The sequence below is a fragment of the Ursus americanus genome, chromosome 25 (genome assembly GCF_024610735.1).
Source record: "Ursus americanus isolate L20-20 chromosome 25, mUrsAme1.1.p, whole genome shotgun sequence".
In the NCBI taxonomy this organism is placed as follows: Eukaryota; Metazoa; Chordata; class Mammalia; order Carnivora; family Ursidae; genus Ursus; species Ursus americanus.
Genome location: NC_142151.1, coordinates 13,771,110 through 13,798,917, shown reverse-complemented (window position 1 = coordinate 13,798,917; position 27,808 = coordinate 13,771,110). Strand labels below are relative to the sequence as shown.

General features: G+C 47.0%; 1 protein-coding gene across 2 annotated transcripts; it reads left to right on the top strand.

Annotated features, from left to right (window-relative positions):
- The first annotated feature begins 1,074 nt into the window (after nt 1-1,074).
- HEBP1 (heme binding protein 1) lies at nt 1,075-27,033 on the top strand. Of its 2 annotated transcripts, XM_045781407.2 has the most exons (5): nt 1,075-1,292; nt 10,647-10,785; nt 12,559-12,739; nt 25,396-25,547; nt 26,440-26,574. In XM_045781407.2, exons 1-4 carry the CDS (start codon nt 1,215-1,217, stop codon nt 25,544-25,546), a joined length of 549 nt encoding a protein of 182 aa, XP_045637363.1. In that variant the 5' UTR covers nt 1,075-1,214; the 3' UTR covers nt 25,547; nt 26,440-26,574. The 2 variants fall into 2 exon arrangements, with proteins under 2 accessions (XP_045637363.1, XP_045637362.1); XM_045781406.2 differs by lacking the exon at nt 25,396-25,547 and having other exon boundaries at nt 1,077-1,292; nt 26,440-27,033.
- The last annotated feature ends 775 nt before the right edge of the window (nt 27,034-27,808 follow it).

Here is a 27,808-nt window from a genome sequence, read left to right as displayed (position 1 = left end):
TTTTAAAAAAAGAAACAAAAAAAGTGTTATGGATCTTTTTAAAGATATATTAACTTATTAGAGAGCGAGCATGCGAGCCCACACGCCTGTGCATGGGGGGCGTGGCAGAGGGGGAGAATCTTCAAGCGGACTCCCTGCTGAGCCGGGAGCCCAACAGGGAGGGCCCCCCAAACCCCCCTCGATCTCAAGACCAATGAGCTCATGACCTGAGCCAAAACCAGGAATGGAAGCTCAACTCACTGAGCCACCCAGGAGCCCCATAAAGGGTTATGGACATGGACACTACCCTCGCGGATTCAATCCTGGCCAAGCCGCCCATTGGCTTTCGACCTTAGGAAAGTCACTTAATTATTCTGAGTATCAGGTTCCTCATTTGTAAAATGCAAAAATGTAAATGTAAATGTAAAAAAAAAATGTAAAAATGTAAAAAAAAAGTAAAAACTAAAAATACATATGAAATATGTATGTTTAGTGGTTTGAGGAGTAGAGATGATATTTGTAAATTACTTGTCGGGAAACAGGCACTCAAAAATGGTAACGAAATTGGTTAGAAGGTTTTGATTGGAAGGACGCAATGAGCAAGCCGTGCTTCGGGAAAATAACGAGGAATTTGAGATTAAAACTGATTAGAGGAAAGGAAGTGGTAAGGAGAAAACTAGTTAAGATGGTTTTTAAAAAAAAAAAAAAAGATGAGAGGTAATGGGGTGCAGGGGGAGACAAACCAGGTTATGTCGCTGGAGTTGGAGCAATCATGTGTCTCCAGGGGCGGGGGGCTACGGGAGACTTTGAACCTTGTCTATGCAGTCCGTACTGGAGGTAGAGCCTTAGGGTGGAGGACCGAAAAAGCTCCAGAGGAATCCAGTGGCTTAGAACTTTGGGGCCCAGGTATCTGAGAGTCAGAGCCGGGGTGGATGGGAGTACGGGGTGGCGGCGGGATGTAGAAAGTTCTCCGTCGCTGCGGCCTAAAACCCCTAAGCGGGAGAACCGGCAGCCAGGCCCCAGCCAGTAGTCAGATTCCGTAGAGGAGGAGGGGCCGGCGGAGGCGGGGCGGGGTCCCTCCTCCGCCCCGCCCACGACGCCCCGCCCCGCCGGCCTCCGAGCGCCTCTCCTCGCGTCGGAGTCCGAGGCGCACCACCTAGGCCCTCACCCGTGGTGCCCCAGCCGCTTTTGCAGTCCCGAGTCCGCAGGTGCGTCCGGAGCGCCGCAGCGACACCATGCTGGGCATGATCAAGAACTCGCTGTTCGGGAGCGTAGAGACGTGGCCTTGGCAGGTCCTGAGCAAAGGGGGCAAGGTAGGCCCGCACGGCTGCCGAGGACCTGAAGCGGGGCTGCGCCCCCCACCGCACCCTGAACGGGGCTGGCGCGGGTTCTGACGGGCAGGTGGGACAGCGGTGTGACCCCAGAATGTGCGTTTTGGCTTCTGCCGGGGGCAAGGCCCTCCAGTGCCCAGCACGTGAACTGGGAAGGAGGAAGTAGAAGGGGAGTACAGAGCAGCAGGCTGAGGGCTCTGCTGGGAGGAGGGGAGACAAAGAGGTTGCTCTAAGAGAGGAGTCCGGCGTGGAGATATAACAGCGCCTGTTGAATGCATTCGTTCATTTAAACATCCGAAGCATTCTGATCATTTGTTTCCTGAGAGGCCTTCGGGTGCAAAAAGACCGAAAACGTGGTTGTCCTCAAGAAATCCCCAACTCCTGGAGAAATGAGTATAAGAGAACGAGATCTGTGCTCCACAGAGGTAAAATTCAAGGGAGGGAGCACAGGGGAAGCACCGATCCATTCTGCCAGGGGCTGATGAGGGGGACTTCCCGGAGGAAGTGTCTTCAGCTGGACCTCTGGGATTTAGGAGGACACAGAAAAGGGAAGAGCGTGCGCAAAGGCCCAGAGCCAGTGGAACTCCCATACAGGATGGGTGAAGAGGGCATCGCTGCTGTATCCCCCCAAATTGACATCAGTGCTAACACAAGCAAATTGGACTGCCCCCTGGAAACAGAGAATCTGCCACTAGATTATAGTCTCCTTGCAAACAGGTACTTTGTGCCCTTTGTATATTCAGCTCCCTGCTCAGCACCTCCTATGTTAAAGGACTGTGTTGTCTGGGGGTCAAGTTCTGGTACTTAGTACAATGATGGTCACACAAAGCCCTCAACTAGACTCTAGTCTGGACTCTTCACGCTATAACCAGAGGCCTGTCACTTCATCTGTCTGTCTCTGAGTTCCCTCAGCTGTACTTAGAAGGACCAAGTTTAGCCCATATCAGGGGTGACGTATTCAGATGCCTACAAACATCCAGGCAGCCTTGGAAATGAGTGAAGCTGGCTGTGTTAGACTCTAAGGCAAGGTGGGGACTGAGGCAAATCCGAGAGAGAACTCAGAGCCCCCTCTACAAAGGGCAGTAATGTTGCTATGCAGGGATATAAACCAGGGTTGCCAGATTTTTAAGGAAAACCAGAAATCCAGATTCTTCATGTGAACTCTCCCAAGTTAAAATTAATGTATTCGACAAGTAGCTTTTGTTGAGTGTCATCTGCATGCCAGCCACTCTTACAGGCAGTGGGGATAAAGCAATGAACAAAACCAACCAAAATTCCTGTCCTCGTCGAGCTTACGTTTAATGGCTAATGCACGAGTAAACAGGCCAAAGGTATCGTTATCAGATCAGGCCTGTGAAGAAAAACAAGCAGGGAAGGGAAGAAGGAATACGGAATTTGAGGAATGAGGCTGTGGTTTTGAGTAGGGCAAATAATGTCAGTTTTACCTGTTGGCATCTGCCTAGGAATGTTTGTAAACTGCAGGCCATGGGATCCGTCTGTGGCGAGACCGTGCCTGTGTGCGGTGTGCATGCCAGTCTGTGGACTCGGCCCAGGAGTGTCTAGGATGCTTCTTGGCCCTAACGCTTCAAGTAAATCCCCACATTCCCAACAGCTCCCAGAGAGCTCTCCTTTCTGTAGTGGACCCCAGCTCCCTGGGTCTTTTTGGGTTAACAGACAACTGCCAATGCAGGGTCTGGGCCGTTCTGCTACCTGTCTGTCCTCAGATCCCTCCCTCGCCCATTCCCTGGGTCTCACTCTGGAGTCTGGAGTGGGGGCCGTGTCTCGGTCTGGAGTCTGGAGTGGGGGCCGTGTCTCGGTCTGGAGTCTGGAGTGGGGGCCGTGTCTCGGTCTGGAGTCTGGAGTGGGGGTCGTGTCTCAGTTTGGAGTCTGGAGTGGGGGCCGTGTCTTGGTCTGGAGTCTGGAATGGGGGCCGTGTCTCAGTCTGGAGTCTGGAGTGGGGGCCGTGTCTCAGTCTGGAGTCTGGAGTGGGGGTCGTGTCTCGGTCTGGAGTCTGGAGTGGGGGCCATGTCTCGGTCTGGAGTCTGGAGTGGGGGGCGTGTCTCGCTCTGGAGTCTGGAGTGGGGGGCGTGTCTCGCTCTGGAGTCTGAAGTGGGGGGCGTGTCTCGCTCTGGAGTCTGAAGTGGGGGCCGTGTCTCGGTCTGGAGTCTGGAGTGGGGGCCATGTCTCGGTCTGGAGTCTGGAGTGGGGGTCGTGTCTCAGTCTGGAGTGGAGGCTGATTCCAGTTGCCTACTTCCCAGGCTTCCAATGTCAGACAACTCACAGTGAGGTTCACCCAGGGGGAGGCACTAGTGGGAGATAAAAGGGTGGCAGGAAGGGAAGAAGGTGTTTCTCCCTCTCTTTCTCTGAACCATCAGGTCTCTGGCACCAAGAGTTTCTCTGTAGCTCCAGCCCTTTCTAGACAGGCCACCATGGTTCTAGCTTCCAGCGAGAGATCAGGTATCTGAGCTCAAGTAACAGAGAATCCTCCCTCTACTTCTCCTAGGTGCTCACCAGCCTCCGAGTTGCCTCACTGTTCCCTGTTGGGCATCTCAACTCTTCTGTTATCTATGAAATTAATTTCTCGAAACGAGGTGCCTCCGTTCAAAATACTCAAGTAGTTTCTGTTTCCTGTTAGACCCGTCATGATACGGTGTCACCCGCCACTGACTTGGTGCCTCTGGGGATGAATACAGTTCCCTGAGAAGCATCTTCCCTCAACATTTGGTGGGAATATGGCACCCTATGGCATATTGCTGCCAGGCTGACGCAGATCGTTGAACCTGGAGGATCTCAGTTTCTGCAGCTGTAGAATGGGTATGAAAATATCTTTCCCATCTACTCCCAGACTAATTATAAATATTAAATTTCTAAAAACCATGAAACTGCGTTGTAAACTCATACCCCCTACAAATGTAGTAATATCATTATGTCAGAACTCATCTCAGCTCCGCTCTTACTAGCTGTGTGGTCACAGGCAACTTACTTAACTTCTCTGAAGCCAATCACGAGAATAAGTAATATTTTGTATCTTACAAGAATGTTTGGAAGTTTAAGTGAGACCACCAGTTATAAGTAGTTCAACAAAATACCTAGCGCTTGGTTGGGTGTGGTAACCGTAGCGTCCCCCTAGTGTCACAGGTAATTTGGGGTAAGCTACTTAACTTCCGAAGCACTCTGAACCCTGAAATCTCTCAGCTGTGATATGAGAACAACAGTGCCTCTGTGACAATTACTCAACTATTCAAAGATACTCATAAGCCTTTTAAAAAAAAACAAATTCAGGGGGTTATTATTTTGAAGATAGACTCTCCCTGAAATTAACTCTCTTGCCCCAGATAGCGTCTAGGTCAGGAACCGTTGCCCACTCTCTTGAGCCAATAGATGGCAGATAGTGGGCCCTCGGTAGCTCCGGGTCAGGCTCACCAGATGTTCAGGACTGATTGTGGTGAGGGAGCTCCAGGCTGCTGCGGAACTTATCAGGTGCCTTCCACATTGCTTCGGGAAGGAGGAAGGCACCCTGCTGTCTATGTTGGATTAGGTGGGTCTGGTGGATGCTCCGAGCAGGACTGATACTAATAACTGACATCTTAATGGGATTTTTTTCCAGCCTGTGCACATTGTTTAGGACCCAACAGCCAGGGTTTGAATCCTGGCTCTACCCCTTGCCCTCTGTAACTCGGGCATGTTACTTAACCCCTTGTGCTCCAGTTTCATCTGAAGATAAGGATAAAAACACTCACTTCTTCACAGGATCATTGGAGGGATTGAAAGAACAAATCCATGCCAAATATTTAAAATAATACCTGACACATAGAACGTACTGCGTTAGGTTGGCTATTATTATTATTATTATTATTTTCTTACAATAAGAAAGCTGGCTTCCAGAATTAACATGTACACCCACCCCAGCAGGTGGCAAGGGGAAAAAACTGACCTTGCAGAGGACCTTGCAAATCCCATAGCAAGAGGCATTGTTGCAAGATCCCTGCCTGGAATTGGAATTTGACCAGGGTTCCCAGGGAATGTTGAAAACTGGTGTTTGCAGCCATGGGCCGAATCCTTATCTGATTGGGAGCATAAGCTAGCTGGATCTGGGGCAGAGGTAGGCTGTTATTATGTTCCATGTGACAAGGACACACGCTGAAGACACTAAATTTGAAGAATCAAATGTGTGAGCTGTGTTAACTTAGGTGCTTTATTTTCTGCGGAACTAGAACTCTATTTAAATTCTGCTCCCTGGAGAACTAGTTTTGTAATATCCATCCCTCAAACCTAAATCTTCACAGTGATCCAGTGGTTCATATGAGAATATATGGACATAGATGCTATCAAAACGGGGGGGGGGGGGCGGCGCTGGAGTAACACTTCAGGACATTGTGAGTTTGCTTTTCTCCGGCATAGATACAATTAGACTAATTTCTCATCTGTCCACCCAGCTATGTCTATTGTATTCCTTGTCATTAGAGTAAAACCGGGTTTTACTCCATAGCCTCCTTTCCCACAAATACTCCTAGTACCTACTATACGCAAGACGTGGTACTTGATGCTAAGAGATACAGTGGTAAACACAGACAGCCCCTGACCCCGGGGGGCTTATGGTTGCAGATAGAAGTTAAACACATTGTTATTCGGTTATAATTACAATAACTCTTGTGTTGTGAAAGTACAGGGGCCTCTAAAAATATCATGGGAACTTGTTTTAAATGAGGATCCTCTTTGAGGAAGTGACTTTTAGGTTGGGACTTTTTGGATAAGTAGGGGTCCGTCAGGCAGGGACAGGAAAGAGATACTCCAGGCAGAAGAAGAGGCAGGTACAAAGGCCCTGAGGCAGGAATGACCATGGCATTGAAGGAAATAGCAGAAGGCCAGTGAGGAAGTGCTCTGGGTGTGGCTGGCAAGGTAGATAGAAGCTAGGTGGTGCCTGGACCATCTGGGAGAGGTTAAGAACTTGGTGAGTGAGGACTTTTAGGTAGGGCATTCATTAACGTGTGACGTGATACGGAATGCTCTGTGTGTGTTTCCTGGGCAGTCTCAGTTTCGTTCACAGCGTTGTTACCCCTTTTGCTGATGACTCCCAAATTTATCTCCCATGTCAGTCACCTGCTGAGCTCCAGACCCACATGTCCAGTTGTGCAATGGATAGTTGGCTCATTGTAGCAGGAGGCAGATGAACTGATAGAGATGAAAGGGCCCCTCTAGCCTTAGTGTTCTTTGCCTTTGGAGTTCATGGGAAGGAGGGATCACTCAGGAAGAGGAGGTGGAGTTGAGCCTTACGCATTGGTAGAATTATGGGGCGCCTGGGTGCCTGCGTGGCTCAGTCGGTTAAGCATCTGCCTTCGGCTCAGGTCATGATCCCAGGGTCCTGGGATCAAGCCCCACATTGGGCTCCCTGCTCAGCAGGGAGTCTGCTACTCCCTCTCCCTCTGTCCCTAGCCCCTGCTCGTGCTCTCTCTTGTTCTCGCTCTTGCTCACTTTCTCTCAAATAAGTCAATAAAATTAAAAAAAAAAAAGATTGGTAGAATTATCATGGGGGACTTGGCTCTCTGAATCCAACTGGATTCCCTTCTTAGCAGCCTTTCTTTCCTTGCCATGGACCTTCTGCCTGGGGAAGAGTTTGAGAGCGCAGATCACCTGTACCATCCCCAGATTCCTTTCTGCTCCAGGACCCCTCCCACTCAAAATCCCACGTTCGTATCACAAAGTCAGTTGAACGAATTTGACTTGCACTCAGATCACCATCGCTGGAACGAAGGTTACAAAATCCTCCCTATGGCAGCCTAGGAGTTCTTGAGGGGTCTGGCCCCGGCCAGAGTCTCCAGCCCCTTTCTTGCTATATGTCCTGCTTGGCAGCCTTTGCTCCAGCCCCAGTGAACCACTTGTATCCTTCACCTGCAGCATATTGTTCTCCTCTGCTCTCTTACACCTGTGGTGCCCGCTACCTGAACTCGCCCTCCCCAAACTACACAGAACATTCACTGCATCATACGATAATTTCATAATCTTCTCACCACCCCGCAAGACTGCCCATATCATATTAATTGCCAAATCCGTAGCACCTGGCCGAGGTTTTCAATAATATTTCCTCCATAAATCCGTGCATCAGTGACTGAATGTCCAGTTGGAGGATCTGTAAGCACCTCAAGGTCCGCCCGACCTAGCCAAGCACATCAACACACACCCTGCCCCCCAAAATAACCAAGGTAGTCCTTTTCTGTGTTCCCCTGCTGCCCTGCCTCTCCTCTTAAATATATCACCAGGTTATAATGTGGTTTCCTGGCTACTTTTTTTTTTTTTAATATTTTATTTATTTATTTGACAGAGAGAGAGACAGCCAGCGAGAGAGGGAACACAAGCAGGGGGAGTGGGAGAGGAAGAAGCAGGCTCCCAGCAGAGCAGGGAGCCCGATGTGGGGCTCGATCCCAGGACCCTGGGATCACGGCCTGAGCTGAAGGCAGACGCTTAATGACTTAGCCACCCAGGCCCCCCTCCTGGCTACTTCTATTAGACCGCACCCCGCCTGGTGTCAGAGACTGTGTCTTTCATCACTGTGTCTTAGCACCTGGCACAGTGCTCCACACATAGTAGAAGCGTCTTTGTTGTTCCCTGCATGAATAAGAGAAGGAAAGAAGGAAAGAGCCAAGCAGCTCGTTTCTCCAGTGAGAGCCTATCATTGGTTTCTCCATCTGTGAGAGAAGCAGCTGCATTCAGTGACTTTAGGTGCCCCTGTTCGGAGTTGGACACAGGCATACAAATGTCCATCAGAAAGAACTAACTCAGTAGCTAAAGGGAGATGCTTAAAAGCATTAGGCTAGAGTTTGGAGATTGGAATTCTGGTTCCAATGTCACCACTTCGTAGCTATGTGTCCCTGGGCAGCTCGGTCCCTCCAGTTCTTCATTTCCTCTTTGGGAAAATTAGTTTGGTTGGATGAACTTTAAAACCGCTTTCAAGCTGCAATTCTCTGATTCACAGAGTAGCGTTTCTGGAATTTTAAACATAAGTGGCAAGACTCAATGGGACCTCAAATGAAGGGTGAGTCTAGTCTCTGCTGTGACAGAGCCAGAGCCAGAGCCAGAGCCAGAGCCAGAAAGAGCAAAACACCCCAGGTTTATACAACATGGTTGGCTACCGAAGGCCCTTTGGAAATGTGACACGTTCCAGGGGGAGGACCTCACAGCAATCCTCGGAATTAGGAGCCACGGTGGATTTGATTTGCAGCTTCTTGATTCCTGGTCTGGTGCAGTTTCCCCTGCCCCACATGAAGGGAAGTGGATGAAACTGGCATTCAGAGACCTTTCCAATTTCCTGGGCCCCTTTCTCACTCTTCTCCTTTAATTTTGCGTTACGAAAAAAATAGGTTTTTTTTTTTCATTCTAAACATCAAATTATAATGTAAATGTACTTCTCCAGACAATACAGGTCTCTTAGTCCCACAGTCCTATCCACCTCACCTCCAGAACGTCATTCTGTCCTCTTGGGAGTTGAGAACTTTCAGTCTAGGATGTCACAGGAAGGCCTGTCTGCCCAGCGGGGCGGCCACGTCCTCTCTCATGTGTCTATTTTTCATAGTCATTAGTAAGAGAGGCAGCTCCTTGATCAATAAATAAACACCTATTGAGCATCTAATTTATGATGTTCCGTGGCGTAGGTCTTGTCCACGAAGACTTTATAGCAGATTTTTCAAATTGCACCAGTGTTCCGTTACCAGATAGCAAAATCAATATAGACTACATCTTTCTTCTTTAGTGAAATAGAATAAAATTCACTTGAGCAGAGTAGAAGTCAACAGGAAAGAAAGAAAAGGCTACTATCAGAAAGCCTGCCCTCCATAAGGCTAAAGTATTAGTATGTGAAACTTCGTGTCAATTACATGTATGTTCTTGATGGGCCCTGATATACAAAGGCATTTCTTGTTTTGGATCATGTTGTTTTTCCAGTTTGAAAAACACTGTCTTATAGCGTATGTTCAAGGAATATGAAATTCTATCGTGAGACATCAAAGGGCAAGGAAGAGGAGGGGGGATGGAGGAGGGCTGCGTGGGTCCATAAGGCAAAGGATAATGACCTTAGGACAGACACTTACATGGAGAGTGGTCCTGATGGGTGGGGTTCCTGCCAGGGAGGAAGGCTTTGTGGGGAAGTGGCAGTGGAGCTGAGCATTCAGAGGGAGAGGGGTAAGGTTTAGTGAGATGACTTGGAATGAGGAGTCCTGTCTGGGAATACAAATGAAGAGAACAACTCTGAGTCCTTTTTTTTCTTTTAATTTTGTAAAAATTGCCATGGGGATCCTTTATGTTTATTTTTTTTATTTAAAGCCAATTAATTAACATAGAGTGTATTATTAGTTTCAGAGGTAGAGTTCAGTGATTCATCAGTTGCATAGAACACCCAGTGCTCATTACATCACGTGCCCTCCTTAATGCCCATCCCCCAGTTACCCCATCCCCCACCCCTCTCCCCTCCAGGAACCCTCAGTTTGTTTCTTAGAGTTAAGAGTCTCTTTGGGTTTGTCTCCCTGTCTGAATGACTCGATTCTTCTTGACCTGCTGCCCTGCTTCTAGAATGAGGCTAATGCTGGGGCTTCGAGTTTGTGGCATTGTTGTTGGATTTCTTTCTTTCCTCCTTTCTAGTTTTCTTCTTCTCTTTTCCCGGCTCTCCTGTCATTCCGATGTTGGATCTCCTGGCTTGATCCTCTGATTTCCTTTTCTCTTCTGTTTTCGACGTCTTTGCCTTTTTACGTGACTTTCCGGAAGATTTCCTTCAGCTTTATCTTCTGACTTCTCCCCTGAATTTTTCATTTCTGTTATATTTTTAATTTCTAAGAGCGCTTTGATCTCTGAACATTCTATTTTTATAGCATTCTGGTTATGTTCTGAGTGGCTTGGGATGCAATATCTTCTCTTATCTCTGAGAATATTCATGATTTGAAGTTTTTCTCCCAACTCCACCTTTGTAAGAAATCCCGGAACCTTCTTCTCGTGGCCCTTCATACCCCTACCATCTCTTCTTTTTTTTTTTTTATTTATTTATTTATTTGACAGACAGCCAGTGAGAGGGGGAACACAAGCAGGGGGAGTGGGAGAGGAAGAAGCAGGCTCCCAGAGGATGAGCCCGACGTGGGGCTCGATCCCAGAACGCTGGGATCACGCCCCGAGCCAAAGGCAGACGCTTAGCGACTGAGCCACCCAGGCGCCCCTACCATCTCTTCTACCCTGTCACCGTGCCCAGGTTCATTATGGAAAGTTCTTTAGCAGTTCTTATGACTGGACCATTACTGCTTCTAGAGGAATCACCGGCTGTCACTTTAAATCTCTGAAGCATGTACATTCTGTCCCTAGGAAGACGTCTCCTTTGAGGAAAGGACCTGTGAGGGCGGGCGGTTTGCCACAGTGGAAGTGACAGACAAGCCTGTGGATGAGGCTCTACGGGAAGCAATGCCCAAAGTCATGAAGTATGTGGGAGGCACCAATGACAAGGGTGAGTACCTATTGATTTTGCTCTGGTCTCAGAGGCAAGCTTGCTAGGTCTCATTGCCATCGGGGGAAATGCAGGGAGGGGCCACAGGGCACCTGTCACCACCTGCTTCAGCCGCATGTGAACTTGGGCAGTGTGCACGAGGGACGCTCTAGGGAGACCACACTGACTCCATCCCAGCCCACCCCTCGGTGTGCGATATCCCTGCTCCATATCACTGATGCATGCTTCTCTCCCAGGCGTGAACATACACTCTGGGGGTTTTAACCCTAACGTGCTTATGGTATCTTTGGATTGGTTGACTGAATGAAGAAAGCCAAGTCACAGAGCCAGGCCGGCCTCAGACTTGAGACCTCCGCCTCCAGGCTGAACATTTCTGCCCAGTCCCCTGTTCGTTCACTCTGCAGGGCACTGAGGCTCCGTGAGTGATGAGTATGGCAGGGGCTCGGCTCCGTTCTGGCAAGTGAAGGGCCTGAGAATTTTTAGGCTGTCCCACTCTTCGACATGGCAGTCTGTGCTGGCTGTGCCCCTGTTTTTAAAATGATGGGCCTGAAGTTTCAGTGTACCTGTCGGCATGTAAACCATATTTAAATATGAATTTTACTCTAAAGCTCTCTCATTTGGACTGCTCTTTAGAATCAGTGCAAACCCAAACCGGGTCAGAAAGCGAGGTGAAGAAAGAGATGTAATGTTTAGTTTGTAGGATATTTCTCAAGCTGGTAATTTAGGGAGTCAGAAACTGGTATTAACCTCAGCAACAGTTAGTAGCACCAAAGTAATCAGGCTTTGGGCAGTAAGTCAACCAGTAGGAGGTCAAGAAGAAATCTTTTCCTTCTTAATACTGTTGTAACCTTTTTTTTAGAAGAGTGTATGTATAAAAATGATAAAATTCAGGGGCCCTGGGTGACTCAGCCAGTTGAGCATCCAACTCTTGGTTTCAGCTCAGGTCGTGATCTCAGGGTCGTGAGATCAAGCTCCACGTCAGGCTCCATGAGCAGCACAAGTCTGCTTGGCATTCTCTCTCTCTCCCTCTCCTTCTGTCGCCACCCCAATAAATAAATAAATACATACATACATCTTTAAGAAAATGTTTTTTAATGATTAAACATAAAGAAAATCTTGAAAATAACAAAATAGCGCCCCGATCCATCTTTTTAAATAACAATCATTGCTGTCTTCTGAATGTATTTCTTTAGGGCTTTTTAATAGGCCTTTAAAATGTAATCATAGTGTTTGTGCAAATTGTATATCCTTCTGTTACTTATAGTTACTTATAACTGTTTTCCACTATTGCTAAATAGTCTTCTTAAGCTTAATTACTGATAGCTACATTATATTGCATCATGCGCTTATAATTTACTTAGACGTATTCCTGTTTGGAACATTTATATGGCTCCCAGTCTCTCACAATTATAAATTTTGCTGCAATGAATATCCTATTACCTATAGCCTTTGCCATATTTTGGATTACTTCCTTAAAATTTATATTTAAATAGAAAGTAATTAGATACCGATATATTTACAGTCTTGATATATATTACCAAATAATTTTTTCCAAACACGTTGAGTCACTACACTCCTATTTCCAATATATACAAATAAGAGGTGTTTTATATATATCTGACTGTATATTTTTAATGCCTAAAAGGTTTGTTATTAATTTCAAGAACAAAAAAGACTGTCTTGGAGGAAGAATGAGACTGGCAGATCTTCCAGTCCTGAGCAAGTTCCACCTGTAATACCCTCTTCACTCTGTGGGGTTTTTTACGTTTTCAGGAATCGGGATGGGGATGACCGTTCCTATTTCCTTTGCCGTGTTTCCCGGTGATGATGGCTCCCTACAGAAGAAATTAAAAGTCTGGTTCCGGATTCCAAACCAGTTTCAGAGCAACCCGCCAGTTCCCACCGATGACAGCATTAAGATCGAGGAGAGGGAAAGCATCACTGTCTACTCCCTGTAAGGAGATGATTCTTTAGGCATCTGAGGGTAACACCTGATCTCCGTAACCACTCCTTGATCTTCTGCAGTGGGCATTTGCATGACATTGATATTTTATTCCAGTTTTATTGAGATATACTCAACCTATAACCTTGTATTGACTTAAGGTGTACAATATGTATTGCTTTGTTATGTATAAATATTATGAGATGATCCGCACAATAAGTTTAGTTAATATCCATCGTAGTTACAATTTCTTTTTCTTGAGAACTTTAAAGATCTGCATTCTTAGTAATTTTCAAATATACATGACGGCGTTGTTAACTATAGCCCCCTTGCTTTGCATTATATTCCCAGGACTAATTTATCTGATAGCTGGAAATCTGTACCCCTTGACCACCTTTCACCCATTTCTCCCACTCCCCACCCACATCCCATCTCTTGGAAACCACCAGTCTCCTCTCTGTATCTATGAGTTCAGTTTTGGTGTTTTTTTTTTTTTGATTCTATGTATAAGTGAAATCATATAGTATTTTCCTTTCTCTGTCAGAGTTCTTTCACTTAGCGTAATGTCCACAAGGTCATCCCACGTTGCCACCAATGCCAGATTTTCTTTCTTTTTTTATGGCTGAATAATATTACTTTGTGAATCTATATACCATGTTTTTATCTATTCATCTCTTGATGGACGCTTAGGTTGTTTCCATGCCTTGGCTATTGTGAATAATGCTGCAGTGAACATAGGAGTACAGATATCTCTTCAAGATAGTGATTTCATCCCTTTAAAAAAAAATTTTTTTTTAAAAGATAGTGATTTAAATTCCTTTGGATATATACCCAGAAGTGGAATTGCTGGATCATAGGGTAGTTCTACTTTTAATTTTTTGATGAACCTCCATATCGTTTTCCATAGTGGCTGCACCAGTTCCCATTCCCACCACGGTGCATGAGGATTCCCTTTCCTCCATAGCCTTGCTAATACTTATTTCTTGTCTTTTTGATACGAGCCATTCTAATGGGTGTGAAGCGATACCTTCCTGGGGCTTCGATTTGTATTTCACTAATGATGAGTGATGTTGAGCACCTTCTCACGTGCCCCCTGGCCATGCGTACGTATTCTGGGAAAATGTCTATTCAGATCCTCTGCCCATTACTTAACCAGAATGTTTGGCCTTTTTGCTATCGAGTTATAGGAGTTCTTTATATATTTTGGCTTTTAATTCCTTATCAGATATATGATTTGCAGATATTTTCTCCCATTGAGTAGGTTGCCTTTTCATTACATTGATAGTTTCCTTTGCTGTACAGAAGCTTTTTAGTTTGGTGTCGTCCCATTTGTTTATTTTTGCTTTTGTTGGCAAATACAAAAAATTGTCGCCAAGACTCATGCCTATAGGAGCTTACACCTTATGTTTTCTTCCAGGAATCTTATAGTTTCGGGTCTTAGGTTCAAGTCTTTAACCTACTTTGTATTGTTTTTTGTGACTGGTGTGAGATAGAAGGCCAATTTCAATCTTTTGCCTGTTGCTGTCCGGATTTCCAGACACCATTTATCGAAGAGACTATTCTTGGCTTCTTTGTTGTAAGTTGGTTGACCAAATATGCATGAGTTTGTTTCTGAGCTCTCTATTCTGTTTCATTGATCTATATATCGGTTTTTATGCCAATGCCATACTGTCTTGATTACAATAACTTTGTGATATAGGATATATTTGGAAATATATCAGGAAATATGCTTCAGCTTTATTCTTTTTTCTCAAGTTGGCTTTGGCCATTTGGGGTCTTTTGTCGTTCCATACAAATGTTAGGATTGGTTTTCTATTTCTGTGAAAAATTCCATTGGAATTTTGATGGAGATTGCATTGAATCCGTAGACTGCTTTTGATAGTATGTACAGCTTAACAATATTAACTCTTCCAATCCATGAGCATGGAATATCTTTTCATTTATTTGTGTCTTCTTCAATCTTCAATTTAGTTTTCAGTGTACAAATCTTTTACCTCCTTGGTTAAATTTATTCCTGGGTATTTTATTCTTTTTGATACAAATAGGATTATTTTCTTAATTTCTTTATATTATTGATGAATTAAGTTAAATACTGAGTCCTGACAATTTCTCATTTCATTTTCTTCCGCTTATAGCACGCAAACATTTGCATTATGTCTGAATAAATACTTTGCCAGTTGCCAAATTGACGTGGTTAGAGTATCCCCGCAGCTTAAGCTGAACACCTACATCAGCCACAGTAGGGAAATATCTAAGTCAAGCTGTTGTTTGGGGTCATGAATATATAAATGAGTGTATGAATATATATATAGGACTTGGGGGACCTCCTTTTTACCCCATGCTCCCCTTGAACGCCAGAAGGGCAGGGAGTATTTGCCAGAACTGGACTGCCACCCCCTCAGTTGTTCATTGTCCATGGTCCTTTGAGCAGAGCACACATGCATCCTATTTTCATTCTTGTCCTGTTTCCAGGGCCTCATTTGGGGTCATGATCCTTTTGACTATAGAGCATAACAGGGGCCGATGGTTGCATGTTTTTATTCTTTGGGCCCCAATCTCCCTTCAGAAACCAAGTCTCTTGTAGAGAATCCATGACTCCCCATTTGTTAAGATCCTACTTTGCGACAGGCACTGAACCAGGTACAGTCACAGCCTTACCAGTATTCACTATAGGTGCAGATTTGGTTCTATTCTAGAATATCCTGAGGAAAAAGAAATACACAAAGAATCTTGTACCAGACAGTTTTTGTCCACTCCCAGGGGCCTCCAGGCTTATTTATTTGGCTGCCTTGCCCCAACAACTGCTACCTGAGGCTGTAGCTTTCTCTGGAACTGACACTGATGCTGGGAATGTGAGCTTGGCTGCTCTGGGCAGTCCCAGGCCTGGTGACGCACGCCCCCCAGAGGATAGTGAGTGTACTGCAGCTGGGCTGTGAGCCCGGGAACCCACACTCCTCTACTCCAGTCATCATTCCGACCTTCCTGCCTTCACCGCAGAGGCTGCAGAGAAAGCAAACTCTAGGTCAAGAGTATGTTTCCCAAGGACAGGGACTAGAGTGGGAAAGCGAGGTGGCTGTAGCACAAAATTTAGGGAGGCACCCACTTTCACTGTTAACTCAGGTGCAGGATTGGCTGTGAGAGTGAGCAGCTCCTTAAATCTTGGGTGCTGCGTCTCCTCTGTCTCACCCTCTCTCCGCTCTCTCGCCATGTGTCTTGGGAGGCAGCCTGGTGCACTCTAATGAGCAGGTGTATTTGAGTGGGAGTCCCACTCAGCGTCTCTAAGACAGTTTCCCCATCTGTTAAGTGCCCTTAACCACCTACCTCATAGGACTTCTACTGAAGAGTATCTTCCAGTAGTTACTAAGATGCTTCCGTTTTTACAAATAACTTCATGTGTATGAGCTGTGGGAGGTTTCAGTAGTTATTTTTTCCCTTCGCCTCTTTGATTTCGTAAGGAATGAGGTTGACGTGATCAAATCAGTTCATGTAAGACCTCAGGGAGACAGGGCTGTTGTTTTAGCAAAACCACGGTAGTGAGCTGGTATGATGGTTTTCTTTAGTCCTTACCTTTTTAGTGTGGAAATTTTCAAACTTATGAAAAGATAGAATAAGATAATGAGGGACATCTGGGTGGCTCAGTTGGTTAAGCATCTGCCTTTGGCTCAGGTCATGGTCCCAGGGTCCTGGGATTGACCCCCACATCGGGCTCCCTGCTCAGCAGGGAAGTCTGCTTCTCCCTCTCCCTCTGCCCCTCTCCCTGCTCGTGAGCTCACTCTCTCTCTCTCTCTCTCTCTCTCTCTCTGACAAATTAAAAAAAAAAAAGAATAAGATAATGAAACCCTATGGAACCCATCACTCACCTTCAATGATAATTGACTGAAGGCCAGACCCGTGGGCTATGTACCCTCACAATTGCCATCCAGCCCCTCCACTGGGTTATTTCGAGGTGAATTCCAGACATCGTATTAATTTCATCCATAAATACTTCAGTGTGACTACTAAAGACTTTTTAAAAATACAATCGTCATGTCTTATTACTCCTAAAATTTTAACGACATGTCATCAATGTTATAATAATATAAAATGTCCAGTGTGCAGATTTCCCCCACTATCTGATCATTTGTTTTTAAAGTTTGTTTGAACCTGGATCCATATAAAATCCGTCCATGGCAATTGGCTGGAACACCCTTTAAGCTTTTACTAATCTGTGGTTCTTCTCACTACCACCCCTTTTCCTTTTTCATGGCTGCTTATGGATCATTTGTCCTGTGTTTCCCGCGGTCTGAATTTTGCAGACTGCCTGTCCATGGCATTTTAACGTGTTCCTCTGCCTCGGGCATTGCCTGTAAGTTAGCGGTTAGAACCAGAGGCACGGTCACGTTCAGGTTGTGCCTTCGAGTGGGATGTTTCAGACGTGGTCATGGATACCGCCATCGGGGGCTCGTCACGCTGGCTCACCTCTGTTTCTGTGACTCAGTGACTTAGATCACCCTTACCTAGATGCCTCGCTTCGTTAGAGTTGGTGAAATGATAGTGTGCTCTGTTTTTCCCTCACTTATTAGCTGGCATACTTTGATAAGGAGAAACCTCCCCTCGTCTGCTGTTTGGTTCCCCTGAGCTGCAGTCCCAGAGAAAAGGCCAGATACCTTCTCTTTAGCTCGTTGCCTTCTCTTTGTCCGTTTCCAGAAGAAGGACTTCATTCGTGGCCATCCTGCACAGGAAGGTGGCGTTGATCTCCGGTTTTGGAGGGTCAGTGTAAACATACGAATTTAAATATAATTGGTGTGTTTCAGGTCTTGGCAGTTGTTCTCACGGATGCTCACATGGTCCCATCTTTGGCCAGTGGGAGCCTCTTCAGATCGGCCCCTTAGTCCTTTTGACATGACTCTAGTCCTCGATGGTAGCTTCCTTGCTTTCTGGTCTGACAAGATGTTTCAAGCACATGTTGGCATTTCTTGCCCTAGAGTTGGCGTTAGCCGTCTCTCCAAGGAATCCTAGTTCCTTATGGTGGGACAGGGTGTTTCTCTAAAAGGTACTATTAAAGTCAGGTCTGTGGAAGTTTCCTGTTAATTCTCTGAAACCTAAAGAGACGAATGTGATAAATACGGTGTCTAGCATGGCTCTGTGAATGTTTTTTTAACCTAGCCCATGGTCCTTAATTAGCCTGTTATCCCTCAACTAGCCACTTGGTGTCACTGCACAGTCAAATGTGCATTTAAGACTACCTCACTGGGGAAGGCAGAGCGAATGAGGTATTAGAAGGCAAAAGTACTATTTCAAATCCACGGTAAGTGCATTAGATGGCAAAATTAATTCTAAAGTGAAAGCCTTGCCTCCTTAATTCAGGCTTCCTTTTGTATGACCTTGTGAAAGGATGTTCAAAAGGGATTATGCCTTTCATTTCCGTGGTATGTATTCCCAGTCAATGGATAGAAGGCTAAGAAGGAATAACACTATCAGAATCTTCTTAGTAGTCACGAGAGACAGTAGAAGTATCCTCACCCTTGTATGAGTGGCCACATTCCAGCTCCTCTGTGTTCCCTAAAGGCCGCTTAGGTGACAGTGCAGCAGTGGCTTCGACAGACCAATGGCAGGAGAGGGTTGATGGTTTTAGTGAAATGTCTGGGCATTAAAGGAAAGAGTTGGAAACAAGGAGTTCATTGTCGGGGGGACTGTGATCCAATCCTAGTTCTTCTGCTCAATGGCCACAGGACCTTTGACGTGTTACCGAGCCGCTCTGTGCCTCAGTTTCCCCAAGTACGAGATGGGGTAAGAGTACCTAACGCCCAGGGCTGTCGTGAGGAGGAAACAAGGTATCCGTAGATGCCTACACGGTGCTGGACGTTAGGCAGACCCTCGGTACGTGTTAGCCTCTTTTCCTGTTCTTGACTTCACCTCGCTCTGAGAATCAGATAAAGTTGTACTAGAATTAACGACAAAGTCAAGCGACTACAGATACACTTCAGTTCAAACCACAACTCTAATAATTACGAGTTTTATAGCTGGGCTTTCTGAGCTTCGGTTTTCTCATCTATAAAATAGAACGTATGACACACTGTTGTTAGGGTCCAGCGAGGTGTGCGTGTGATACAACTATGTGAGCCACAGGGCGCCTAGGGTGCCGCTGTGGTTTCCCTCTCTAAATGACCAGCCCTGACCGAGGCCACCGGCAGCTTGGGCAGCTCAAGCTAGAGAAAGAGAACTTGGGAAGAAAGGGCCCAACTGCTAAGCCTCTAGGGTGTTCCATATTACCGCTTAGGAGAGCTATAGACCAGTGTTAGCCAAGTTCCTAGATAATTCCAGCACCCATCTGTAATCACAGGAGGCTCTGGCCACGGGGGACATAATACAGTTTTGCCTCCTTGGTCTGCTTAACACCTAAACTCTGTCATTTTGACTTCAGGGACCCTCACCTGACCATTCCATCAAAAATAGCACCCCTTCCTTTTCTCTCCTCTTACCCTGCTTGATTTTTCTTCACCTCACTTATTCAGATCTGCATTATATACCTATTTGTTCAAGTGTTTATTGTCGTCTCCCTTACTAGAATATTCTTGAGGGTAGGGTCTTGGGCTCTCCTCTAGTAAGTGCTCAGTTAAAAGTTCGGGAATAAATGAGTGAAAGTCTTGGTCCTGGCCTTCTCTGCAATTCTCTTTCTCTTTTTCTTTCTCTCTTTTTTTTTTCTCTCCTCCCTAAAGATCTTGGTCCCCTCCCATAGCTTCACCTGTCACCCTCATTGGTAAATCTCCAGCCTGACCTTCTCTCCAGCTCCCTTGAATGTCTTAGCATTCATCAGACTCAACGTGATGACCAAGATGAGGCCATTTACACACTTATTCATTCATTCAAAAAACCATGTTTCATTATTCACTTAGTCTGTGCCAAGAATTGTTTCAGTGCACAAAATAAAACAGGGAACAAGCAAAGTGTCTACTCTTTGAAGCAGGAAAAACATCCTAGTGGGGAAAATAGATGAGAAACAAATGTCTCTGATATTTCGGGCCCGTGTTATTCATTCATTTTTTTTTTTTAAGATTTTATTTATTTGTCAGAGAGAACGAGCGAGAGAGCACAAGCAGGGGGAGCAGCAGGCAGAGGGAGAAGGAGAAGCAGGCTTCCCACTGAGCAGGGAGCCCAGTGTGGGGCTCAATCCCAGAACCCTGGGATCATGACTTGAGCCAAAGGCAGATGGTTAACTCACTGAGCCACCCAGGCGCCCCAGGCCTGTGCTATTTCAGAGACGACAGGTGGTCTTTGTGGATGGAAATTATAGGGAAGCATGTTTCTTACGGAAAAGCATTCTGACATAAAGTATCTGCCAGTAAGGTGGACAGGTAACAGGGTGAGGAAGCCTTGCCTTGGAGGAATTCAGGCGTCATCTGCACAAACGTGCAGCAGTGACGCGGTGTAACGTGTGTGCTTGGTGGCAGCTTTGGTTCCATCTGGCACATGTCTCTTGAGGACCTCTGACACTGAAGCCACCTCACTTCTAAGAGCCCTGCCAGTGACAAGATTCTGAATCTAAAACGCAGTTAATCACCATTTCCCTCCACAACAGGTCAGGTATCCCCCCAGTCCTTTACAGACGGGCGCTTGGAAGCGGCTTCAGTCACCATTTCTGGGGGCATGACCCCAAGTCCACATGGCTGGGGCCGCCATTGTCTCCCAAGCACCAGCTCCCCTCCCCCACCCCACCCCGGCAGGCGTATCCAGCTAAACCTCCCCAAGGTCTTCCAAATCAATATGTCAAAAATGGAACTCCAATCTCCTCCCCAGACCTGCTGTCCTGTGTTCCGTCTTACTAAAGGTTCCCTCCATCCTCCTACTCTTCCCATTCAGATGGCATCCTGACTCCGTCACCTTCCACATCAACTGTTGGCCAAGTCCTAGTCACCTCCCAGCTGTGCCTTCCCTTCCCTCCGCACGGCCTTGGGCTTCAGCTCCTCTTGCCTGAATTATTGCCATGTCCTTCTGATCATTCCTAGTTCTCCCACCTCTGCCCCTTCCAAGGCCGCCAGCCCTAAAGCACAAGACCCATCCCACTACGTCCCCCTGTCTCTCAGCTCTGCTCATGGGCCTCGGGCACATGGTAGGCTTGGGACCAAAGTCTGAGCTGGTAATAAAATGAGATGGCAGATGGGTAGCCTTTGGGTTGGGTCCCCAAATGTTTCGCCAGGCAGCGAAGCCTAGTAAAAATGCTTCGTCATGGCATCTAATCCACAACACAGCCCCACTCCGTGTCCACCTGACCTCAGGGCATGCCCCCCCAAACATGTCCACAAGCAGCATGCACTTCCACTCACCCAGCTCCTCCCACAGCCCTTCTCCAGCCTCTGCTTAGTGGAAGCTGTGTGAGGCCAGGCATTTCTGTCGTATTGTTCATTGCTGACATCAAGAAGAGACGCTCAATAAACAACGGCTTAATATCAGGTCTTCCAGAACGCCTTCCCTTCATGTTCTCAGTCAGAACCAATCATTCCCTATTTCCCACGCCCGGAGCATTCCATCTGTTCCTTCTGCCTTCATTCTAGGGCTTCCTTCTGCCCTATATAATCTTTAGGTGTGTCTCTGGCCTGACCACTGCAGTTAGACCTCACAAGCGTAGACAGATGTCTTTATCATCTTTACAGCTCTGTGGTGTCTAGCTTGTGTTTTGTGCCTCGTCATGCTCAACTCAGTAAGCATGGTTCAGTCTGATGGAATGAAATGCCTTATGGGGTGACGTTTCTTTCCTGTTGACATGCAGTTATCATCAGCTCCTGGCCTTACACTTCCCTTGCCTAGCACAGAGCTCCACGCAGAGCAGAGCCTCCCCAAGTCTGTGTTGACTTGTTGATTGCCTTGGTCAGGAGAAGGGTCAGGCTCAGAGCATCTGTTTCTCTCTCTACCCCACTGCATGCCTCAACCATTATGATTTCTTGCCTCCTGGGACCAAAGCCTCCATCTGTTCGCCGGCTTCACTGATGCCTGCCCCATCCCCGCCCCACAACCCCATCCAGACCTTTTTAGTTAGCTCCTTTTGTGTTTCGGGAATCCAGGGGGTGTGTGTCTTTTCCTTGGTTCCCATAGTAACCAAATTCTTTGTTCCAAATACTGAACTCTGATGTGGGGGGGGGAGATAAAATACAGTGCCATGTATTTTTGAAGATGGAGAAGGAGACTTGTTAATAGGCTTACAAAAATAATGTGTAGACTTCATGTTTATGTCCTTTGAGGAGCTCAGAGTGCTTTACGAGGATTCTTGAAGTCACAGTCAAACGTGCTTGTGAGGTCGGAGAGCTGTGGGCACTGTGTTACCCTCTGTGTAGGGCTTGGAAGCTGAGGCAGGGAGGAACGAGGTGGCTCATCCCCGAACAAGCTGAGAAGCTAGCCCTGGGCCTCCGTCTTGTATGGTAGGGCCATGTGCCTGGTAGGGGTTGGTTTTCTGGCTTGTTTGTGCAGTTCTGCGCTTGGGTGAGGGTGCCATGAGGAGAACACATGTATCTGTTGTTTCCCAGCCTATTCGCTTTGCTTGTTTTCTAGTAGAATGCTTCCATGATGAAGCAAGGGGGAAATTTTTATCCTCGTTATCAGCATCTCAGTCAGCCTGGGAATAAATTTATTTTTTTTAAGATTTTATTTATTTATTGGACAGAGAGAGACAGCCAGCGAGAGAGGGAACACAAGCAGGGGGAGTGGGAGAGGAAGAAGCAGGCTCATAGCGGAAGAGCCTGATGTGGGGCTCGATCCCGTAACGCCAGGATCACGTCCTGAGCCAAAGGCAGACGCTTAAACCGCTGTGCCACCCAGGCGCCCCCCGGGAATAAATATTTTTAAATCGTTTTTGTTTTGTTTGGGGAGGGTTTTTTTTTTTTAAGTGAATTTAAGAATCCCCAGATGATGACATTCTCCGTACCACTTGCTGGGTCGCTGTGTTTCTGAGACAACTCCTTGGCCCTTGCCAAGACCGCTTCTTCCACCCACTACCTGGGGACGAGGATTCCCAAGAGCAGCCTGCTGACCGTCTGTCTGCTCACCATCTAGGCCTCATCTCCCTCCTTTCTGTGATTATAGCCAGTACCTACTCACTGAAGACTCCCACCTCCTTCCCAAGTCGGGATCTCCAGCTCCAGTTCTTTCCCAGGTCTGAGGAGATTGGCACAGTGCCTGACACACAGTAGTTGTTATGTGAATGTATTTCACAGACGCACCTTCCTATCAACATGGCCCCCGAACCGTATTATTAACCATCCCCACCCCTCCTTGACTTCACCCTAGCATCCTTAGCAGCAGTTTCTGTCTAGAGATGTAACTGGAAACCCTGGAGAATCCTCGACTACCTCCCCCCGCCCTCCCCTCACATCCAGTCACCTCTCAAGTTTGCCTTTGTCCAGAGGCCTTTGCCATCTCGCGCGTGGCCACTCCTGGCCTCCGGCAATTCCGTCTCTTTCCCTCCACTGTTGCCAGAGGGATTTCTCCAAAACCCAACCTGATCATGTCAGCCCCTTACTTTCAAAGCCTTCGTAGGTTCACCCCTGCTTCTAGGATCAAAGTCCTTGGCACGGCATTCACGGCCCTTCCCAGTGTGGCTCCAGTCAATCCAGTTTCCTTGTTTGAATTCCCACCGCTGTCCCCTTAGTGTGTGCTTCAGATTTTATTCTATGAGTGAGTGTATGTGGAGGCAAATAGTCTTAAGTGCTTTCATCTTGAGGTCTATCAACCTGAAGACTTGAAGACACTAACTTATTGTTTACCCCAGAATTGTTGATTTAGCTAAGGGATCGGACGTGTGTCAGGCACTGTGTTAGGTGCTCAGGCTGCACCAGTGCACAAAAGCTGACAAAGATCCCTGCCTTCGTGGGGCCTATATTCTACTGGGAAACCCAGACCATAAACAATGAACACGGTAAATGAATTATGTAGTATTTTAGAAGCTCATAATTGCTGAGAAAGAAAGAAGAAAGAAAGAAAGAAAAGAAAGAAAGAGGAAGGAAAGAAGAAGGGAAGGAAGGAAGGAAAGAAAAAGAAAGAAAAGAGAAAGAAAGGAAGAGAGAGGAAGAAAGGTAGGAAGGAAAGAAAGAAAAAACGAGAGAAAGAAGGGAGAGAGAGAAGAAGGAAGGAAGGAAAGAGAAAGAAGGAAGGAAGAAAGAAAGGAAAGGAAAGAAGGAGGCGGGAGGAAGGGGAAGAGAGTGAGAAAGAAAAGAAAAAGCAAGGAGAAAAAAAGAAAAAAGAATGGGAAGGGGGAGTGGGGTTCAAGATTAAATAGGGTTTTGAGAGAAGGCCCAATCAAGAAGGTGAGATTGTTTATCAAGCCAGCTCTTCATCACTAGGCTCTCTTCCTGGGTTCCTGATATTACTTGAGATCCTCATCATGTCCCTCACCTCGGGAGGCAGGGAACTGGGTGGCTGTTCTGAGCAATTGTAAAGTAACAGTAATAGCTCCTGTTTGTTGTGGGCCTACTGTGGGCCGGCACTGCGCTGAGCAGTCCGCCATCTTGTCTCCCTTGGTCTTCACAACAGCCTTCTGAGATGGATACGATCAGCCCTATTTAACAGATGAAGGACATGACGGTAGAGAAGTTAAAGCATTTGCCCAAGACCATGAGCTAGAAAGGGGCCAAGGTAGGAGTGAGCGCACAACTAGCCCTTTTGCCGCCAACTGATGAGTGAAGGTATTTGAGGACCACTCCTTCTTTGGACGTTTCCAAAATTCAGTAGCGTAGAGAGCCAACATGGTTCATTTTCAAGGATAATAATGGAGGGTCACAGCATGAGTGCGGGATACAGGGGGCACTCACCGCCTGCTCCTCCATTCAGCACCTGCTTCGTGTCAGGCAAGGGGTTCTCAACCTATAGACGTACTTTGACAATAATTCCATTGTCTTGCAGGCTTTTACGGTCAGAACAGTCTTTCCTTAATGTTTATCCTCGGTCTACTGATCCAGTTTCCTCTGGCTTGAGCCTTAGTGAACGTAGAGTTAACTTTCCTCATCTGCCTTGTGATCTTTCTTCAATATACTTGAACCAAACTTCTATTCCAAATTGGTCTCGGCTCTGTCTGTGTACTAGCAATTTGTCTAGACATCTAGATTGAAAGAACCAATCCCTTAAAGATGAAATCCTGGGTGTTTTTACATCAATAACCCTGTAATCAACATGCTGAATGCTTGTCGAGCATGACTAACCACTTCTAAAAGAGCAAAGCGTGACTCAGAGAACCCCACCAAAAATAATGCATTTGGCCTAATCTTGGCCGGGTGCAGATTCAGACTTTTGAGTCATAAAGCTCATTAGAAATGGGGACATATTTGACTCTAATAAAGATTTTAGTGCAACCCAGATTTAGAGTGGTATATTTAGGGTAGGCCACAGGATGAATTTTGGAGCGTAGGCAGATGACGTAAGGAGGGAATAATCATCTTGAAAAGACAAGCTTTATTCCGTCTCTGTCCCCACCTTCTGCCATTAAGAGAAAAGCCTGATTTAGGAAAGTCTTTTTACTTACTAGAAAAAGAAGGCTTTCATGATTTGACCAGGAGAAGGGGTTTATTAGAAGTGATTTCTTTATTTGGCGCATGCTTAAAGCTTGCCAAGGGGCCTCCCAAGACTTCCTCGGGTCCCTGCCTTTGGTCGCTCTGTTTTTTAACAAAGCTGCTACTTGTCACTGCTGTGATGTGCTCATTTATCAGGAAGGATCGGCTGGGGGAGAAGATGAGCCGCCGCTTCACCCTAACTAATGCCCCAGCACCTTCCTCCTCCCCCAGCTGGACACAGAGGGGCTCGGAGGAGGAACTGCCGAGGCAGGAGAGAGCTGGAGAGAAGGGTGAAGGCGCAGCTTAGGGTAAGGTCAGCCTACCATCACTTGGGGACGGTTCAGGAAGGGAAGAGAAGCTCACACCAAGTTCTTGACTGCTGTGTTTCAGGCTCTGCATTCGAGTTTTTCACATCCATTATTGTATCGAACGTTCATAACAGCCTCGGAGGAAAAAGACAGCATATCCTGGGCACACAAACGAAGCTCTAGGGCTCAGGGGGTCAGACCCCGCCATCGAGGGAGTGGCAGATGGGCCGTCTTACTGCTCTACCGTGCTTGTCATAGTGCAAGCGACTCCTTTTTTTAAAGATTCCCCCCTTTCAATAAAATCTTTAAAAAAAAAAAAAAAAGGCCCCTGGGTGGTCCAGTTAAGTATCTGCCTTCAGCTCAGGTCATGATCCTGGGGTCCTGGGATCGAGCCCCACATTGGACTAACTGCTCAACAGGAAGCCTGCTTCTTCCTCTCCCTCTGCCTACAGCTTCTCTCTCTCTCTCTCTCTCTCTCTCTCTCAAATAAAATCTTTAAAAAAATAAATAGGGTGCCTGGGTGGCTCAGTCAGTTAAGCGTCTGCCTTCGGCTCAGGTCATGATCCCAGAGTCCCGGGTTTGAATCCCATATCGGGCTCTCTGCTCGGCAGAGCCTGCTTCTCCCTGTGCCCCTCACCCTGCTCGTGCTCTCTCTCTCTCTCTCAAATTAATGAATAAATAATTTAAAAGATCCCCACCCCTTAGAGATCATGTCTTCTCTAAACCAGCAAGGAGTCTGCTTCTCCCTCTGCCCCTCACCCTGCTCGTGCTCTCTCTCTCTCGCTCACTCTCTCTCTCAAATAAATACATAATAAAGAAATAATAAATAAGATCCCCACCCCTTAGAGGTCACGTCTTCTCTTAACCAGCCCCTTGCTCTCTTCTACCTCAGGCAGTTTGGGGGTTACGCCAAGGAAGCCGACTACGTAGCCCACGCCGCCCAGCTGCGTACCGCCCTGGAGGGCACGGCCAGCTGCCGGAGCGACGTCTACTTCTGCACCGGGTACGACCCTCCCATGAAGCCCTACGGGCGTCGCAATGAGGTCTGGCTGGTGAAAGCATGAGTCGTTCGCTGCGGTACGACTTCCGGGACGTGTGTTTCTGCGTCCGCTTCCGCCGGGGAGAGGGAGGGAGCACGGCTTCCGACTGCATCTCCAGCGTCGCCAGCTCCCCGTGTCGGAGCCTGTACTGCCAACTTTCTGAAATACGCATATTCCGCCTGTGCTTTCTCTCCTGCGGGGAGCTGCGGCAGCCAAGATAGGCAGCGCCCTTCGAACTGCCTCAGACAGTGCAGCGGCAGATCGGAAAAATCCAGCAACGTTTTCTCAGCTTTCTGGGTCACTCAAAACTGATCTTTAGAATAATGATCGAACCTGTATTTTGGGGGCGGAGGAGAAAGTGTGATTTGTGCATGATCTTTCAGCTGTGATTCTTACAAGACCTTTTTCTGTAAAGAAACTGAGAATAAAGATCTTTGACTTAAACAGCTGAGACAAATCCAGAGTATAGTTATTTCCAAGACTGCACAGTCTTATAAATAATATCGTTATGAGTACTAGTGATGATGTTTACTGTGACAGGAATCCCATATTTAGTTCCAAAGTCCTTCAGAATATAAAGCCAAAGATCCCACGGTAGAGGGACCTGGACCGGCTGCTGGAACGTCCCCACACCGTAGACGTTTGCCATGACCCTGTCGTAGGGATTCGACGATCGAAGTTGAGGGTCCTGTGTGCGGTTGTGGTCCACGAAGGGTTCCAGGAGGGACAAAAGTAAGCCAAGGAGAAAAATCATCACATTCTGATACATATCCCTGGAGGCCAGAAATCCGCTTGGAGGGTTTATTCGTGGGGATAAGATGAGGTGAGAAAAAGCTGAGGTCCAGTTTCGTGAGCTGAAGAAGAACGTGAGGTTTGACCTGCAGAGAAGGAAAGGGGCCCCCCAAAGGCTGTGAGGGGCAGGTGGGAAAATAGCTGAGCTGAAACAGAATGTGTGGGTAAGCAAGAAGACGGAAGAGCCCAGCAGGTCACAGGGCACTTGGTGATCCTCCCAGGGTGTGCCAAGGCCCGACCCTGTCAACAGTCCCCATGCCCCACCCCCCGAGCCCCCCAACCCCACACCCCTGGGGACTGCTGGACAGGTTTTCCAGGAGAAACCCACCTTGGCACCCATTAGAAAGTTACTACGTAAGTGGTGAGGAAAGAAACAGAGATGAGCTTGAATCCTCACCAGGGAGGGTTCTCACTGGACATAAAATAGGA